We start from the raw sequence: 18,855 nt of genomic DNA, 5'->3' as shown, positions 1-18,855 counted from the left end.
AAGAAAATAGAAGCAATATATTTATAATCTGGTGGTGGGAAATAGCTTTTTGAGCCTGATACCACAGGCAGAATCTTTGATAGATTTGACCACCTTGTCTGTAACACCATTAGCAAACTTAGCACTGGTTGATGCCAAGCACAGGATGAAGAATTTTCCATATACATATTGAGTGATTCAATCCCCACAATCCTGTGAGGAAGATAGTACTACCTTCTTCCATAGATGAAGGAGATCGACTTAAGTTCCCAGTGGCAAAGTCAAAGGCAGGACCCTGTTTTGCCTGACTGCGAAGTCTGTGCTTCTTACTCCACTATTATATCTCCTTAAAGACAAAATCACTTGGGCCATGGCTGCTGTTGCTCAGTAGTTAGAGCATCAGTCTGAGCACCAAAAGGTAACAGGTTTGATTCCAGGTCAAGGGCACATACCTGGGTTGCAGGGCGGCTGCCGTGCAGGAGGCAACCAGTTGATGTGTCTCTCTCCCATTCCTATTTCTCTCTCTCTCTCTTCCCTCCTGCTCCCTCCCTTCCACTCTCTCTGAAAAAAATGGAAAAAATATGCTTAGGTGAGGATTAACAACAACAAAATAGAACACTGGGGAATATTTGAAATATTGAAATTCAATGAAAGCCAAGGATTAAGTTATCTACATATATAAAAGGCTAAGCAACCATTCCATCTGAAACAACCGAACGGACGACCTAACAGGCTGTGTAGGGCAACCAGGCCGGCAGGGGGGTTAGTGAGGGGCCACCAAACGACCCAGCAGCAGGGAGCGTGAGGTGAACAGGCCAGCAGGGGGGTTAGTGAGGGGTGACCAAATGACCAAATAGCAGGCTGTGTTCATCTACCAGGCCCACAGGGGGGACAGTTGGGGGCAACCAGGCCAGCAGAGGGGGGCAATTGGGGGTGACCAGGCTGGCAGATGGGAGGCAGTTGGGGGCAACTATGCCTGCAGGGAGGGCAGTTGGGGGTGACCAGGCCAGCATGGTGGGCAGTTAGGTGCGATCAGGCAGGCAGGCATCTGAGCAGTTATGAGCCAGTGGTCCCGGATTATGAGAGGGATGTCTGCCTGGGCCTAAATCGGCAGTCAGACATCCCCCTAAGGGTCCTGGATTGGAGAGGGTGCAGGCTGGGTTGAGGGAACCCCTCCCCCATGAACAAATTTTGTGCACCGGTTCTCTAGTCCTATTAATAAAAGAGTAGTATGCAAATACTACTCTGCTACACCCACAAGCCACGCCCACCAGCCAATCAGGAGCAAATATGCAAATAAACCCAACCAAGATGGCTGCGGCCACAGAGAGGAGGAGGGACGCTTTCCGCCTGCCCTTGCCGGCCTAAGCCTCCACTCAAGACTACAAAGTTTCAATGATAGAAGATAAATAAAGCCCAACAGAAATGGTGGCAGCCACGGAGCTGGAAAGAGCAGGACGCTGGCATTGCCCCCGGCGATGGAGGAAGCCAAGCTTCTGCAGGCCTGGCCTGCTTTGGCCTCCGCTTAAGGCTACAAAGTTTCAATTATAGAAGATACATAAATCCCAACAGAAATGGCTGCCGCCACAGAGGAAGCAGGAGGCTTGGCTCCACTCCAGGCTACAAAATTTCAATTGTAGAAGATAAATAAATCCCAGATCCCAGGGCTTCCACTTGGGTTGCTGGGGGGCGTGGCTGGCCTGCAAACCACCACAGGCCCCTTGCCCAGGCCTCCCCACACCCCAAGGTATCTCCCACCCTGATCCAGGACACCCTTCAGGGCAAACCAGCTGGCCCCCACCCATACACCAGGCCTCTATCCTGTCTAATAAAAGAGTAACATGCAGATTGACCATCACTCCAACACACAAGATGGCTGCCCCCATGTGGTCAAAGATCCTGCCTCCATGTGGACACAAGATGGCCACCACAACATGGCCAGCAGGGGAGGGCAGTTGGGAGGGACCAGGCCGGCAGAGGAGGGAAGTTGGGGGTGACCGGGCCTGAAAGGGAGGGCATTTGGGGGGACCCAGGCCTGCAGGGGCGAGCAGTTAGGGGTGACCAGGCCTACAGGGGAGGGCAGTTAGGGGTGACCAGGCCTGCAGGGGAGGGCAGTTAGGGGTGACCAGGCTTTCAGGGGAGGACAGTTAGGGGCAAACAGGCTGGCAGGGGAGCAGTTAGGCATCAATCAGGCTGGCAGGGGAGTGGTTAGGGGGTGATCAGGCTGGCAGGCAGAAGCGGTTAGGGGCAATCAGGAAGGCAGGCAGGCGAACAGTTGGGAGCCAGCATTCCTGGATTGTGAGAGGGATGTCCGACTGCCCATTTAGGCCCGGTGGGATCCCTCAAGGGGTCCCAGATTGGAGAGGGTGCAGGCTGGGCTGAGGCACACCTCATCTCCATGCACGAATTTCATGCACCGGGCCTCTAGTTTAATATAAAAAGCGTTCCATAAATCAACAGGAAGAAGACAATCCAGGGTGGAAGAGGGCAAGGGCTGTGAAGAGTAGGATGTATGTAGATCGTCTGTCACGATATCTGTTGGTCTTCTCATGGCTTATAGGCTGTGGATGTTGTTAGCTAGGCCTTTGTCACCTCACAGTATGAAGGTAGTCTGATATTTTCTTCTAGTCCTTTTTATAACATTTGTTGTTTTTTTGAAATTAAAAAAACATCAATGGATTTGCTTTTCCTGTGGTTGACTATTTTTCTCCTATATGACGATCCAATTGTCTTAAAATGTTTTATTGAATATCTCATTCTTTCTTCACTGATCTGAAACCTCTCTTTGTGTGGACTCTATTCTGTTGACCCAGTTATCTTTTTTTATCTAATCCCTGGAACCTGTTAAATATATATATTTAAATTTATTTCAGAGAGGAGGGGAGTGGGAGAGAAAGAGAAACATCAGTGATGAGGGAATCATTGATCAGCTGCCTCTTGTATGCCCCCTACTAGGGATTGAGCCTGCCACCCAGGTATGTGCCCTTGACTAGAATGGAACCCAGGACGCTTCAGTCTGCAGGCCAACACTCTATCCACTGAGCCAAACTGGTTAGGGCCAGTGTCACTATATAATTCCAGTTCCTTTTTAAACTCCTTTTTGGAAGTTAAACTCCTCCTTTTGTATCTTTTTCATACATTTCATTGCATATTTTCTCTACCAAATGTCAGTTGGTCAGTTTTTGTTTAAAAATTACCTCAGAATTTGAATAGGATTACATTGCATTTGTAGATTAATTTAAGGAGAATTGGCATCTTTACTACCTTCTAGGTCCTAGAATCTAGGAACATAGTACCTCACTTTGTGTATTCTTTCTAAAGTCCTTCAGAAGATTTTTAATGGATCTTACACATTTTTTGTCAAGTTTATTCCTTTATACATTTTATTGATATTGTAAATAGGCTCTTTCATTTTTTAATTACTTTTTTGTGGTATGTAGGAAAGCTATTGAGATTTACATGTCTTGATTTAGCCATTGTACTGAATTGTCATATTACTGCCAATAAAATTTTAATCTATGCTCTTGGGCTTTTTAGGTTGTGCATCATCTCATGTGCAAATATGTTTTGTCTCTTTCTTTCCAGTACTTCATTTTTCTTATTGAATTGATTAGGACCTCCTTGACAATGATAAATAGTAACAGTGATAAAGGGCAACCTGCTCTTGTTCTTGACCTAAAACAAAGCTGCTGTTTAGGTTTCTGGTAGAGACTTTCATTTTCTTTTCTACCTCTAAGAGTTTTTATTGGGAATTATCTGCTGAATGTTATCTGAAACAGCCAATAAAATGCATTGCCAGCTGCATGCAAAGTCCTAAGTTAGGAATATGGAAGAGTCAAAGGACTAGGCAGAGTTTCTGTCCTCAAAAAGTTACCATCCCACTTAAAAGAGAAGGAATAAAGCTTTAGAGAGAGTGGTCACTGTGATGAATAATCATGATGTTGTTTTCTTCCAAAATAGATTTGTCAGAGGAAGGTACATAAAAGCGGAAGCTCCAGGTAAATATGAGTCTGGTGATTTTTAAAGTAGAATTTTAGAAGTAGAGGAACTTCCTCTTCCTGTAAGCCGCCAGAGGTGACCCCTGAAAATGGTTCATTATTCACTTGAGTCAGAAAACCCCACAAAATCATGAAAGTCAAGAGACTTAAACCTTTGGGTTCACTTTGAGGACTTTGTGAAACTACACAGGTCATCAAGGGTACGCATATCCAAAAAAGCACCAAGCATCTGAAGGAGGACACTTGACAGAAGCCGTGTGTGCCATTCTGTCATTACAATGGTGGGGTTGGTAGGTGTGCTCAGGCCAAAGGGAGGGGCTGGGTGCAGGGTTGGGTGCAGGTTGGTGACCCCAAAAAAGTGCTGAATTTTTGCTGCTGTTAACGTAAAAAACCATTGTAAAGAATTTTGTGAGTTTACTTGAGCCAAACTGTCGACATATGCTGGGAAGCAGAACCTCAACGAATTGATGTAATGCTCCAAAGAATGGCAGGTTACATCTGTATTTACACAATGCAATCAAAGGAAAGGGATGTAGGTGGATTAAATGAAATCCATTGGTTATAGATTAAGGAGGTGGGATAAAGCAAGGGGGAAACTTCTGGGATAGGGTAAAAAGTGAAATGATGGACATATGCTTCTTTTACTTGGATGGATACAGGATACTTTAATATAATTAACAGTTGACGATTAACTTGATAACATAACAATGGGGGAATGTTCTGGTGCCGTTTGTTGTGCCCTGCGGGGTCTGGGGGGCAAAAAGTGGAAGTTACAAGTTACCCAGACTTTTTAGAGGCAAAAAGACAAATGGGCTCAGTAAAGATCTAAGTTGATCTTTGTCAGGGAAAATACTAGCCTAGGACATGACTACCTACTATAACCTATTCGTAGTTAAAGATTTAATTTTCAGAGCATATTTTGTGGTTACTTTAGGTCTCTGAGTCTGCAAGACTGCCATGCAGGCCTGCCCTGAGCTTGTCAGGTTGGCATGTGGCCCCTTTCATCCACACTGCACATGCTTAAAAATGCAGTAAGCAACACTGAAAATCCTGCCTATACCCCAAGCCAAGCCACATACATAGGTCTCCCAGAGACATGGCAGGGCCATTTTAAACAGTCACCAAGAACTGGAAGCCCAGCTTGCAAGGAATCATTTTCAAGGTCCCAGGTCTGTGGTGCTTTTGCTCGGGAATATGGACCCAGGTACCCAATTAGTCTGAATAAGGCCAGAACTATATGTGTGACAGACATGGAGAATGGCTTGAATCACTAACTGTTGTTATGTATTTTCCTCCAAGTGGCTTTTTCTCAAGATTTCGTAACAAGAAATCTTCATCAGACCAGGACATTGAGGTAAATTTGAGGAGGACAAACCACTGTGGCGGGAAAAAGCAGGGGAAACGCAGAGTTCATATTTCCCCGTCTGTTTTCTAGGATGGTGGTTTCTGGAGAAGGCGGCCCCTTTGGCTGAAGGATATGTATGGTGGCAAGAAACACAAGAAGGGGGAGCCTACTGCCGAGGAGGAACTTTTCCTAAAAATGTAAGTGATTGGGAACACTTAGAATTCCTATCTAAAATGAGGAAATAATGAATAGTTTAATTGTTCCTTTCAAGACTCAAAGCCTTGACCTTCTTCTTCTTCTTCTTACCCCAGGGAGCAGAGTAAATCCTCCCCTTCCTCAACGAGGATTGATCCCTCGGACTCTGCTGCTGAGACAGGAGGGGAAAGTACATCGTGAAATCTCCTTATTAATAAAGTACTAGTGGCTTGGCGTACGAAATTTGTGCATGGGGGCAGAGGGGAGGGGTGTCCTTCAGCCCATCCTGCACTCTCGCCAATCTGGGACACCTCAGGGAATCTTGGACATCCCCCTCAGAATCTGGGACCACTGGCTCTTAACCGCCCGCCTGCCTGCCAGCCTGATTGTCCCTAACCACTCCCCTGCCGGCCTGATTGATGTCTAAAAGCTGCCCTGCCAGCCCCATCACTCCCACCTGCCCTCCCCTGCTGGCCCGAACGCCCCCCAGCTGCCCTCCCCAGCCGGCCAATCCCACAGCTTGCCCAACCCTGCCTTGACCTGCCTCCTCCACTAGGACCCACCTCATGCATGTGAGGTGGCAGAGACACTGGGACCAGCCTCCTCCATGCCTTGCAGAGCTGCAGGACCCCCAGGCCTCACTGCACAGAGCGGCTGCAGGGCCCCGCCTCCACTGTGTATGCAGCCATCTTGTGGTGGCCATCTTGTGGCAATGTCATGCTCAAGGGCAGGAGGACCACCTAGGATTTTATTAGTATAGCCATGAGGTAAGGAATTCAAGGGTAAATAGTCAAGTATTTATATGCAAATAACAAGGGCCTTGGCAAGAAAAGCAGGGCTGAAGCTGGAACCCCTGGGGAAGCCAATACTTCCTCAAGCAGCAGTGTGGTCCAACCAGGGTGAAGAGGTCTTCTCTCCCTTGTTTCCCCAATACACTCAGTCCCTGAGAACTGGAGGACACCCCCTCTCCCAGGGCTATAGGTTATTCTGGTGCTCTGTCCCCCTGGATCACCAGTTATTTATAACATATTTGACCTCCTATCCATAGAGGATCATTCACTTTCACCCCTCTCAACAGGTCTTGGGGTTGTCAGAATATTTGGCTCCCTGAGCCTGATAGCGCTCCCAAGCTTTTAAGATCATACACAAATGTGTGCCCTGTCCTGGTGTAGCAGGTTCTTCACCCTTAAAAGCTAGTGTAAAATTCACAGGTTTTGTGGTGTGTTTTTTTTTTTTTTGTTTTGTTTTGTTTTTCTTTTTATAATTAAAAAAAACCTCTAAGCATGGCCAGTGTGACTCAGATGGTTAGACCTCGTCTCATGTACCAGGAGGTCCATGGTTGGATTTACAGGTCAGGGCACATGTCAGGGTAGTAGAGGAGCATCTGAACAGTGTTTCTCTCTCTTTTCCTTCCTCTCTCTGAAATCAAGAAAAATTATAATCTAGTCTTTTTAAAAGCAACAACAGAACCCCCTCTAAACTTTGGATAGCTACCAGGGAGTTGCTGGAGATATAGGGTAAAGACAAATGTGTGAGCAGTAACTGCCCAAGGCTTTCCTCCTCAGGACTTTATTTCAGGAAACATATTGTTGGGGCCACTTCTCCATTCACTTGTCCTGCCTCAGGCTCTGTGGAACCCACTGAGGGTCATGTGTGTACCCCTCGGCTCCCTCCAGCTCAGCCCACCACCAAACTTACCTACTTCCTTCTGTGTCCAACACAGATCAGATCCTTGGCTGCATGATGCCAAGTGATAATAATTCCTCCACTCCAGCAAAGAGAGGAGACTCATTACTAAATCACATTAAGTCAGTGAGACTTATTAGAAAATGCCTGAGTGAGTAAACGAAATTCTGAGTGAACAGGATTTAATAATTGACCTAAATGACCACCGATCATTACTGGTGGCTTAGAAATCTGAGATGCAGAATGGAGCCAACCACACACAGGACAATAGCACAGCGTCCCCCAGTGGAGCAGTGGGATGGGGAAAGAGCCCAGCACGTTTTGTGGCAGGAGGAAGCAAGGGAAATATAGAATTCATATCTGTTTTCTAGGAGGGCTTTTGGTAGAGAAAGCAGCCTTTGGCTAAGAGATACGTTTAGACCTCTCAATGCCACATACAAGCATAACATGGCACAGAAGCTACATGACAAGGATTGTCTGATGAGGATGAGATTTTCAATACGAATGAAGGGTCAATGGGGACAATTTGGAATGCTTATCTAAAATGGTTAGGTAGGGTTCTAGGCAGAGTGGAAGGGCCTGCAGTTCCCTTGTGGTTAATTAGTTTGCTGATGCAGTTCTCTCCATGCCTGCCCACGTTACCACTCAAAGTTCCTTACTGAGAATGAAAACAAGTGTTTTTCTCTGTGTTGACCAGTGAGCCAGCAAATATATAGTGTGTTTAAGGCACAGCCTGGGAATGGGGATCAGTGAGGTGAGGGGAATCCAGGAGGTGAGGAGAAACAAATGGGCTAGTCCTGGAGACTCATTTCCTGTCCCCTTTCAGTAGCACAGCAGATAGCTAGCTCAGCAGGTACCAGCGAGTAATGGAAAAATAGAGTCCCCTTTTCTGATGAGATCATTTCTTTCAGCAAGCAGCTTCCATGCTGGTGGTATAGATGATCCCTGCCTCACCATCCCTATAAGTGTGATGCTTCCATGCAGGCTCCCTCTCTACAGGAGCTCTCGCCATGGGACCCATGGTCCACCTAAGTCTTGCCTAATCCCCTTCTATGGAAATGTGGGGATTGAGTAAACTCTGTTTTTGTTCTTTTACATTTTTTTAAATTTGAGAGAGGGGCAAGGCGAGGGAGAGAGAGAAACATAGATATGAGAGCAAAACATGGATTGCATGCCCCCTACCGGGGATCAAGCCTGCAACCCAGGCATATGCCCTGACCAGGAATCAAACCAACAACCTTTTGGTTCATGGGAAGATACACAACTCACAGAGCTACACCACACAGGGCTCTGTTGTTATTCTGATTGGAATCCCCCCACACCTCCACAAAAAAAACAACAAAACACTATATTGACACATTAGTCGTCCTCTTTACATGCTGGGTTGAAGGAATTTTGTGCCCACAAAAATCTATAGGTAATTAGTGTGGCTAATATTATACAGAGGAAGACTTGGAGCCTGGAGTCAAGTCCACAACCATTTCAAGGGCATCATTCGTTTATATATGAGTTCACAAGGTCTGAAGTCTGTCTCACTGAACCCCTGTATCACAGTGTATTAGGCCTCAGTTCCTCCCCATATGAACCTGTCTACATGTATGCATGGATTTGCTTATATATTCATAGATTCTGGAAAGATACACAAGACTGGTGATGTTGGGTATTTTGGGTGAAGAAATTGGATGGCTGTTAAGACAGAAGTGGAAGAGTGATTTGTGTACTTTGTATGTTTTTACTAGAAGCCCAATGAACAAAATTTGTGCCAGGGGCGGTGGTTCAGCTGCCCGATCTAATTAGCACATTATGCTTTTATTATTATTGATGCCTTTTTAATTGTAGTGAAAGTCACATATCATAAAACTTATCATCTTAACCTTTTAAAAATATATTTTTATTGATTTCAGAGAAGAATGGAGAGGGAAAGAGAGGAAACATCAATGATGAGAGAAAAAAATCAATGATGAGAAAAAAATCACTGATCGGCTGCCTCCTGCACACCTCCTACGGGGGGATTGAGCCTGCAACCTGGGCATGTGCCCTGACTGTAACAAAAGGTATTTCCTACAAAGCTGGAGCACATTCTGGGAAAATGGCCAAGAGACTTCAGAAACAAAAGTATCTGACACAGATTCTTTAGTTGCTTGTGTTGCTATGTTGCAAAATCTTTAATTTCTGCAAATTTTAGCAGAGTATGAAATGTAAATAGCCCTAGCCGGCTTGGCTCGGTGGATAGACTGTTGGCCTTCAGACTGAAGGGTCACGGATTTGATTCCGGTCAAGGGCATATGCCTGGGTTGCGGGCTTGATCCCCTGTAGGAGGTGTGCAGGAGGCAGCTTATCAATGATTCTCTCTCATCATTGATGTTTCTATCTCTCCCTCTCCCTTCCTCTCTGAAATCAATAAAAAAAAAAAGAAATGTAAACATATAAAACTGAATAGGGGTTCAAGGTGTTTTCTAGCATTCATTTTATTATCACTCAAGTAATATATGAGCCTGATGGCTCAATTAAGTAAAAGCACCATAAATAAAATGAAAAGAAACTTTCTAGACCAGAAGAAAATATTTGTTTTATACCTGGAAGAAAAAAATCACCCATACAATAAAAAGTATGCCCTAGCCAGTATTGTTCACTGGTTAGCTCGTTGGCCTGTGGACTGAAGGGTCCCGGATTCATTTCCGGTCAAGGGCACATGCCTGGGTTGCAGGCTCGATCCCCAGTAGAGGCAGCTGACCAATGATTCTGTCATCATTGATGTTTTAATCTCTCTCTCCCTCTCCCTTCCTCTCTGAAATCAGTAAAAATATCTATCTCTGTATATAAAAGCCTAAGCAATCAAATGACTGAACCACTGAATGACGGGTCCACCGGTTGGTATGACATGCACTGACCACCAGGGGGCAGATGCTCAATGCAGGAGCTGCCCTCTGGTGGTCAGTGCACTCCCACAGCAGGAGGGCCTCTCAGCTGACCATCTCATCCTGGTGGCCCAGCAGCCTGGCAGCAACCACTTACTCCCTCAGTAGTCCTGCAGGTCCTATCTCCAGAGAACGGGCCAGGCATCAATGGACCTGCACCACAGGCATGATATCAACAGTGCCGCTGGCCTCCTGGAAGTCGGCCTTGGGCACTGCGGCTGCTTCCCCTCCCGAGAGGCTCTGCAAGGAAGAAAGTATATAAACGCAGCCTCAGGTGGCTCCCAACAACCAGTGCAAACATCAGCGGGATGGATCTGGATCCCAGGGCAGCAAGGTCATCCCATCACCTGCCCGAAGGGCCAGTTGAGTCCCGCCCCACCCCACCCTCCTCGGGATGGGCGCCAGACACAGAGCTCATGGCTGGTGAGCACCACTGCAGTGACAGGAGCCTCTCCCGATCAGGACTGACTGGGCACCAGCCTGTGTCATGCAGTGGGGTTGGGAGAGCAGGAGCGGCAGACAGGAGAGGCAGGAGGCATTGGACTGCCCGTTTTGGCCCAATCCTCCCACACGAAACCAAGGGACCCCACCCACACATGAATTAGTGTACTAGGCCTCTAGTCTATCTATCTATATATAAAAGGCTAATATGCAAAGTGTATCCTCAGGAGTTCGACCAAGAGACTGGGAGTTCAGTGGCTCACTATAATGTGCTTAGACCACCAAGGGGCAAGATGGAACAAAGGAAGGCCTGGCCTGCAGCCAGGGAAGGGAGGCCCCCGTGGTAGCTGCTAGGGACCCTACCCATGCACTAATTTCGAGTACTGAGCCTCTAGTATAAAACAATAAAAAGTGTGTTTACAAATTAATCAAAGGTAAATACCCATAACAGCAATGGGGAGGCATCAGTCAGCATGCACATTTCCCGCTAGTGCATCTCTGAGGCTCATTCAGTTCCAGGCTCCTCAGAGGTGCAGCTCACGTGACCATGCTGGCTGCTCCGGGCCTGTGCTACCTGTGGCTTGGCAACCAATGGTTCCAGCAGTCACCTAGCAACAGGGAGGAAAGGAGTTGGGCTTCCAGGAGGTCCAGAGTGCGGCCCCAGCAATTCGGATGGGCCTTATTCCTCCCCGCACTGGCCGGCCCCTCCTGCCCAGTCCCCAGAGCTTCAACTTGAAGGGCCCCTGGAAAACGGGGGTGTAGGGAGGGTGGGGTGTGGGGGGGGGCTGGCCGTCCAAGCAGCCCTGGCCCCGCCCACGCCCACGTGCGGATCCATCCGGGGCTCTGCTCCTGACCTCTGGGCACCTGGGCACCGCGATGAGGCAGAGGCAGAGACCTAGATGGGGCAGCAGCGGCGGAGGGGGCAGCAATAACCCGAGGTGGCAGCCGCCAGCTCCTTCCCACCCTCACCCCGACCTGACCCCGAGCGCCTGGGGCCATAAGGGGAACATAGGTGAGACCCACGTGGTGTGTGGTGTATGTTGACCCTGAAGGAGAAGTGGAGGAGGAGGAGGAGGAGGAGGACGGCGACGCAGAGGAGACCCTGGATTCTGAGGACGCTGAGGAAGAGGAGGGGGAGAGGTCGAGGACGACTCCCATTATCCGGAGGAGATGGAAGAGGACGACGCGGCCAGTGACTGCAGGGAAAGCAGCTTCCGGAGGCACAGCACCTACAGCAGCTCTCCAGGTACCCACCCAGCCCCTGGCCGCGGGCTCCCTCCTCACCTCCTCTGCCCTCGCCCCGCGGTCTCCCTAACCCTAACCCTAACCTCCACTTCCCCCCAACAGAGGGCAAATGCCAGGGCACATCAAGTCACACACACACACACACACACACACACACACAAAACAAAACAGCACACCTAGATTCACCAGCGGAAAGAGGCGCATGCTTAATGGAGATTGCTTTGTTGCAGTTTGCAGGCCACATACTGGCTCGCTCTTTCTCTGCCCCCAACCCTCCCATTTTCCTCTTCAAAATTTGCCCCCGTGCAGTGTCTCCACGAGGCAGGATCAAAACGTTGGCACATGGATCCATTGCATTCACTTTTTCTCCCCTTGTGTTGGGTTGTTTTTCTTTTTTTGGAATGAAAGAAGCCTCTTGTTTTGCAGACCTCTCTGTATTTCTAACGTGGTTTCTTTTAGATTTTTATTATGTATCTGTTCTTTAAAAGGGACTTGAGGATTTAGACAGGTTGTCTCCCTCCCTGCCTGCCTCTCTCTCTCTCTCTCTCTCTCTCTCTCTCTCTCACACACACACACACACACACACACACACACACACATACACTCTCCTCTTTGTACCCCTAGCTGTGTAATTTTTGTTTTTCTAGAGACTGACCCTCATATCCTCTTGGTTTTTCAAGCCTTTCGAGATGAATACCTATAAAACAGGAAGCTCAAGCAAAATCTATTTACTTCAAACCATTAATCTATGCAGCCTTTCTGATAAATGCATAGAAGAGCTTTGTTGTTGTTTAGAATTCAGTGCTTTCTCCTGAGTTTTATGAGACTGTTGACCAAGATTTACTAATTATAAATATAAATGTATCGGCCTTAAAGGTATGGATGTAAAATTGACATTAACTTCAACTGGAAATGTTTTCCTTAATGCCCTTTAACTTTAAAGAAGACATCTTTTAGGAAGTACATCTATTAAGAAAAAACATTCCAAATGGAAATAAGGCAACAGGATGGCTGCATGCCTTTCAATTACATTGGGAAATTGTCTAAAAGGCCCACCCCAGGACTCCTTTCATCTGGGGGGCGGGGGGGGGGATGAACTTTTGATTGATGCTCTATTTACTATTGATCGGGCCGCAAACTTTGTGCACTTACATGTTAACTTGTAAATTTTTGTTCAGCACAGATGCAAATGTGTGTGTGTGTGTGTGTGTGTTTCGGTAGAAAATATAATTGCAAAAGTTACAGTTATATTGCAATATTGAATATTACTTTATTTTTCTCTAAGTTAACCAAATTTCAGAATGCCACCCAAACTAACTGTATAAATCTCTGTTCCTCATATGATAATAGAATCAGTTTTATCATTCGCTCATTAATAGGTTAAGTACATCTTTGACATATATGCAATCTGTCAAATTTGAATGAGTCATGTTTTTTAAATTTTTATTTATTTTTAAAATTCTTACTCGCTATTTTTTCACATTGACAGTAGAAAGGAGGTGGGGAGGGAAGAGAGATGAGAGAGAGAGAGAGAGAAGAGAGAGAGAGAGAGAGAGAGAGAGAGAGAGAGAGAGAGAGAGAGAGAGAGAGAAACGTCAGTGTGAGAGAGACCCATGGACTCATTGCCTCCCATATGTGTCCAATGAGGGCTGGGATCAAACCTGCAACCCAGGTACCTGCTCTTGACTGGAAGTTAAAACTAAGACCCTTCAGTGTGAGGGCCTACATTCTAACCATTGAGCCATGCTGGCCAGGGCTGAATGAGTCACGTTTTTAGCTTCTTAAAAATGATACTCTGATGTCTCATTTTGAAAAAACAACAACACACAAATCCAAAGCTCAGCAATTCTTGCATTGCGTTTTCCTCTCAAAGTTCAAGTGAAGTTAAATTGGATATGTTTAATTAATGCACAGCTTTTATAATCAGAACAGAGCAGTAATGGTTGCTTTTGAAAAAATAATTCAGGCCAAGAAGCTCCCAGGAGGTGAGGTAAGAGAGACTAGAGATGGGTGGCTGGGACCTAGTATTCCTTCTTATCACTCAACAATTTGCTCAGTATATTAATGACCCCAGCCCAAGTTCTCCAGAGTCCTGCTTCAGGTTCATTACACAATGCTGAACTTCCGCATTATTGGGGTTGGCACAGACACGCTGCCCCCTTTTGGTGGTGAAGCTGAGGAATAAAGGGGAGAAAGATTACACATTGAGGAGGGTTCTGCAAATAAAGATGGGGAGCCCCATCCTCCTGGCCCTTCAAATTCTCCATTCAGCCCAGCTTGTTTCTTTCTCTGCTGCAGGAACTCAGGGTGTCTCTTCTCGGAGACGCTCCCTCAGCCTGTGAGATTTCCTTAGTGACTCATGGGAGTTTCCTGGTGCAGACTTGCTCCTGCTCTCTCCTTCCTTTCCTAGCTTCCATATTCAATGGGAACGTCTCATATCTGATGCTCTGCAGGATAAAAATGAGGACACAAGCCTCCCTTGACCTTAAAGGACCCAGAGGATGTGACTTTTATGGGCATCCATCCATCATCAGGGCCCTCCTCCCAAGATATGGCTGGTATGCTTGGCACTTACATGACAGCAGGCTGGGAGCACCCGCTGGTCGTTTTATAGTGACTTTCCATGAATACGCATCGGATTTTTCGTAAGGTATAGGACGTGCAGCAGTCAGAAGGACGCTGAAAGCCTGTAGTAAGAGAAAAGGCAGTTTAAGGACTATTCCCTTTCCTCCTTCCCTCCAAAGTACTGGGGAGGATGAGAAGGCACAGAGCTCAAAGGGCTTGTTTTCCTCCTCTACAGCATTTGCTGGCATGTCCTTGCTTGCTTCACACTTCCCCAGGTTGAGTTGTGCCTGAGGGCACCTAGGCCAAGGACACAAAAGGGCCAGGACCATTTCTCCCAGAAGTGGAAGGGTTTGATGTTTTCAGGGGGCATCAGAGAGCACCCTCTCCTTTAGGTGAGCCTTCTCCAGGACAGGCAGGAGGAAGAGAGGTCATCTATGGAGGGGGGACCCATGGCCCAATCTGATCTTCCCTGTAGGTGTTCACCATCTTCAGCACCCTTTCTCTTTCCCCATGTCCTAAACAAGGTGAATGAAGCCACTGAGCAGATCTGTACCCTCCAGCTGCTTTTAAATATATACCACAACTAAACATTTACCTTCGTTAAAAAAACACGTTTTCATTGATTTTTAGAAGGGGAGGAAGGCAGAGGGATAGAGAGATAGCAACATCGATGAGAGAGAGGCTGCACAGCCCCTACTGGGGATTGAGTCTGCAACCTGTGCATGTGCCCGGACCCAGAATTGAACCAGTGACCTATTATTTCCTGGGTCAACACTCAACTGCTGAGTTACACTGGCCAGGCTCATTTACCTTCAGAGAGTATTATGGGTTTCATCTGATCCATCACCATTCTCGGTTCTATTTGGGAGAAACAGACAAGAAGGAAAGAGAAATCAGTGAGAGGCAGCAGTGTCTCAGTATCTCAAACTATCCCATTTCTCAGCCTAACTCCCTGTCCCAGAGTGGAAATCGAACACGTGACCCTTCTGTGTGAGGGTGCATGCTCTAACCAGTGAGAAAACTAGCCAGGGCTACATTACCTTTGTAAAACCTGAAAGATTCTGCATTCCATCTAGACCAGTGGTTCTCAACCTTTTGTTGGCCATGCCATACCTAAGCATCTCTAAAACCCTGACGACCCCCTGGGTCATATAATTCTTATCATTCAAAAAGCGAACCCCATTCACATGGAGGAAGCCTAAAAGGCCATTAACTTGGTCTAAACAAGCTTCCAAGGAACATGGCATCCATGAAAGAAAAAAATAAAAGAATGAAAGGACAGTTGAAGTACTGAGGAAGAAATCACTAAAAAATTGTTTAAAAAAAATAATATGAAGTGATATGAAAAAATAGCAAATTAAGTTTCAAAACATAATAGAGTACTGAAATGCATAAATATGTCACAATATATATTTATATACTGTATATGAGGTCTCTAGACCATAAGAAATGCAAAATATTCACTGTTAATAACTCATTCTCAAATTGTCCCCCTTAAAAATCAAATTGTCCCCCTGTGGGGGGTGTGTCCCACACTGGGAACCACTGATCTAGACCCAATGTTTTGGGTAAAGGATTGTAGACCTGCATTATGCTAATTAGGTAAACACAACTAAACTTTTAGCTCATTTCTTCTATAGTTACCTATGAATTATACTTAATGAGGCATATGATATGTTGCTTGATATGATGTGTGCGGGGCTTGAAAATAAAGTCTTAAGTGGCCTTGTTTTTCTGTAACAACTTCCTAACTAGCTCATATCCTAACATCACTACTTATTGTCTGTGTGATCTTGAGCAAGTTATCAAAGGCTTCTGTGCCTTAGTTTTCTCATTTATAAAATGAGAATAATAACTATTCAATATGCAAAACTATATAGTTTATTCCACATGGTTGTTAGGATGATTCAATGTATTAATATCTATAAGACAATTCGAGCAGTGCCTGCTTGTACATAGACAGTGCTAGATATTTGTTTTCTTAAAATAAATAGAATGATTAGGTGGACTTAGGTGAGCCACTTGTCCAGCTTGTCCCATGTCTTCTTCAAAATGATAGTTTCACAGTACATGGTATATAATAGTTCTAATGTAGGGTTCTATGCTTCTTTCTCCAGATTTATAATTTTAGTACAGTTCTTTTGATCTTGTACATATAGTCCTATATCAGCTAAGAGAAAGTATCAAATAATTCTGGCCATGAAACGGGAGAGAATTGTTTCCCCAAGTGGGACAAGTCTTCTGTATATGGTTTTTCCCATGGACCAAAAGCTGCAGAAAAAGGCCCATACCTACTGCTACTGCTTTTAAACAAGTGCCAAATTCACCTCTATGTTGCAGGAGAGTGTCCCTCTGTGTTTCCTCCCTAACTGCAAGTTACCGTTCAATTGTTCCCAGTGATGAGGCTCATTGAACTCACCAGCATCCCAGGGTTCCTGGGCCAGGGATCCATGGGCAGGGGATCCAAGGGTAGCAGCAAGGATGAGGACGGAGAGAGCAGCTGCAGAGACCTTCATCTCCCCAGTGTGCAGACAGCGCTAGCCTGAGGATCCTGGGCTCTTTGCTCCCTGATTCCGTGGACCCAGCTCTGCCCTTGTATTTATAAGAGGAGGATCAGGAAGTCACAGGGCAGAAGAATGCTATTCTTTGGCTATACAATCAGCAGCATGATATTTCTAAAAAAGGGAACAAGCCTGGGAATGCAATAGGAAGTTGAGGGAACAATGATTTGCGGCTTTCCCAACTGCCCAATGGATATAGGCAAGAGTGTCAAAATTGGTGACCAGGACCTTAGCCAAGATAGGAATCGAGACTGTGTGGGAAGAGCTCTCACATCCTATGTGGATTATGAAAATCCTATAGGAAGAATGTTAACAATTTACTGAGCTCTATGGTTAAAACAGCTTCTCCCCTAACTTCCCCTTCCTCTCTGTAAAGGAACTACTTTCTTCTTACTTTCTCTTTGTAAAGGTCATGTATGTATATACTAGAGTGCAATCTTTACTTTTTCTCAACTCTTTTTTGCAGAAAGAATACCTAGTTGACTTTTTCTTTACAGTCAACAAGAGTGACCGTATTTTATTAAAGATCTTTCCTTAGGAGATTTAATTATTCTTCTAAATCAGAGTTTTTCCCTCAGGAATTAACTACTTTCAAGAGCACAAAGAGCCTATTATCAGGGGTGATCCTAAAAGGAATGCTCTAATGTGTAAACCTGGTTGTGTGACTCCTCACATAGAATCTTTACCCTGGACTCCTCTCTTTGTTTCATGTCCCACATCCAATCCATTAACAAATATGTTGGCTTTTCTTTGAAAATATGTCCAGCATCTTATTATTCCTTACCATCTCCACTCTCTCCACCTGGTCCAAGCCATCATTGTCTCTCATTGAGATTTTGTCCTTGCCCCTCTTTAGTTCATTCTGCACATTGCAACCATAGTGAGTTTGTTAAAAAAGAAGTTAGATCAATTCAATCCTGTTTGAAACCCTCCAATGGCTTTTAAAAAAAAAAAAAAAATATATATATATATATATATATATATATATATATATATATATATATATTTTATTGATTTCAGAGAGGAGAGGAAAGGGAGAGAGAGATAGAAACATCAATGATGAAAGAGAATAATTGATTGGCTGCCTCCTGCATGGCCCCCCGTCCCCACCCCACGCCACTCCCCGGGATTGAGCCTGAAACCCAGGCCTGTGCCCTGACGGGGAATCGAACCATGACTTCCTGGTTCATAGGTCAACACTCAGCCACTGAGCCATGATGGCTGGATCTCCAATGGCTTTTTAATTCCACTTAGTGTAAAGCCCGATTCTTATACTAAATTACAAGCCCCTGTGTGATCTGATCCCTATTTGCTCCCTATTATAAGCTCCTATGTGATCTGGCCCCTGTTGGCTCTCTGTTTTCATGTCCTACTACTCCCCCTCACTCACTCTGCTTCAGTTATGCAGGCTGACCCAGATTTCTGTTCCCTCTGCTTGGACCACTCTTCCCTCAAATATCTGTATTACTTTACCCCTAACCTCCTCTAACGTTATCTTTTCAGTAAGTCTTTCTGGGACCTCTAAAATCATAATCTCCCCCTGCCCAAATTTCTTTATTTTTTTCCTGTGTACTTAACACTTAACATACTACACATTTTACTTCTAAATCTTTTAATATTTGTATCTTCCAGAACATAAACTCCATGAGAGCAGGGATTTTTGCATCTTTGTTTACTGTGATTTCCCTGGTGACTAGCATATGGTAGGGTGTTAGTCTAGGTTCCCCTGAAAGAAGAGCATGAGCACTAGATAAATTGGGAAGTATTCCTAGGAGCAGGAGTGAAGGATTCAACCAGTTGTGGAGATTAGTGCTTGATTCTATTGAGATTTTTGAAGAGCCTTATGAATGCATCTCAGAATATTTTGCCTGGGGAAAGAAAGGGGAAGCATTTATCTCTTGGTTTTCATCTCTGTGGCATTT

General features: G+C 45.5%; 2 protein-coding genes across 2 annotated transcripts in view; one reads left to right on the top strand and one right to left on the bottom strand.

Annotated features, from left to right (window-relative positions):
- Nucleotides 1–5,756, top strand: part of LOC308254431 (leucine-rich repeat-containing protein 37B-like) — a 30,518-nt gene extending 24,762 nt beyond the window's left edge. Inside the window, exons 12-15 of the mRNA XM_080680531.1 lie at nt 3,940–3,977; nt 5,277–5,331; nt 5,413–5,519; nt 5,634–5,756. Of these exons, the coding sequence (XP_080536657.1) occupies nt 3,940–3,977; nt 5,277–5,331; nt 5,413–5,519; nt 5,634–5,718 (285 nt within the window). The 3' untranslated portion in view covers nt 5,719–5,756. The remainder of the gene's footprint in view (nt 1–3,939; nt 3,978–5,276; nt 5,332–5,412; nt 5,520–5,633) is intronic.
- A 7,298-nt stretch (nt 5,757–13,054) lies between these two features.
- On the bottom strand, nt 13,055–17,305 carry LOC308254432 (C-C motif chemokine 15-like). The gene is made up of 4 exons (XM_080680532.1): nt 16,792–17,305; nt 15,183–15,230; nt 14,383–14,494; nt 13,055–13,981 (listed from the first exon to the last, which is right to left on the bottom strand). Exons 1-4 carry the CDS (start codon nt 16,886–16,888, stop codon nt 13,861–13,863), a joined length of 378 nt encoding a protein of 125 aa, XP_080536658.1. The 5' UTR covers nt 16,889–17,305; the 3' UTR covers nt 13,055–13,860.
- Between the last annotated feature and the right edge of the window lie 1,550 nt (nt 17,306–18,855).

The sequence above is a fragment of the Plecotus auritus genome, assembly GCF_963455305.1.
Source record: "Plecotus auritus genome assembly, chromosome: 7".
NCBI classification, from domain to species: domain Eukaryota; kingdom Metazoa; phylum Chordata; class Mammalia; order Chiroptera; family Vespertilionidae; genus Plecotus; species Plecotus auritus.
Note: the sequence above shows the minus strand (reverse complement) of the source record. Positions and strands in the feature narration are given on the sequence as shown.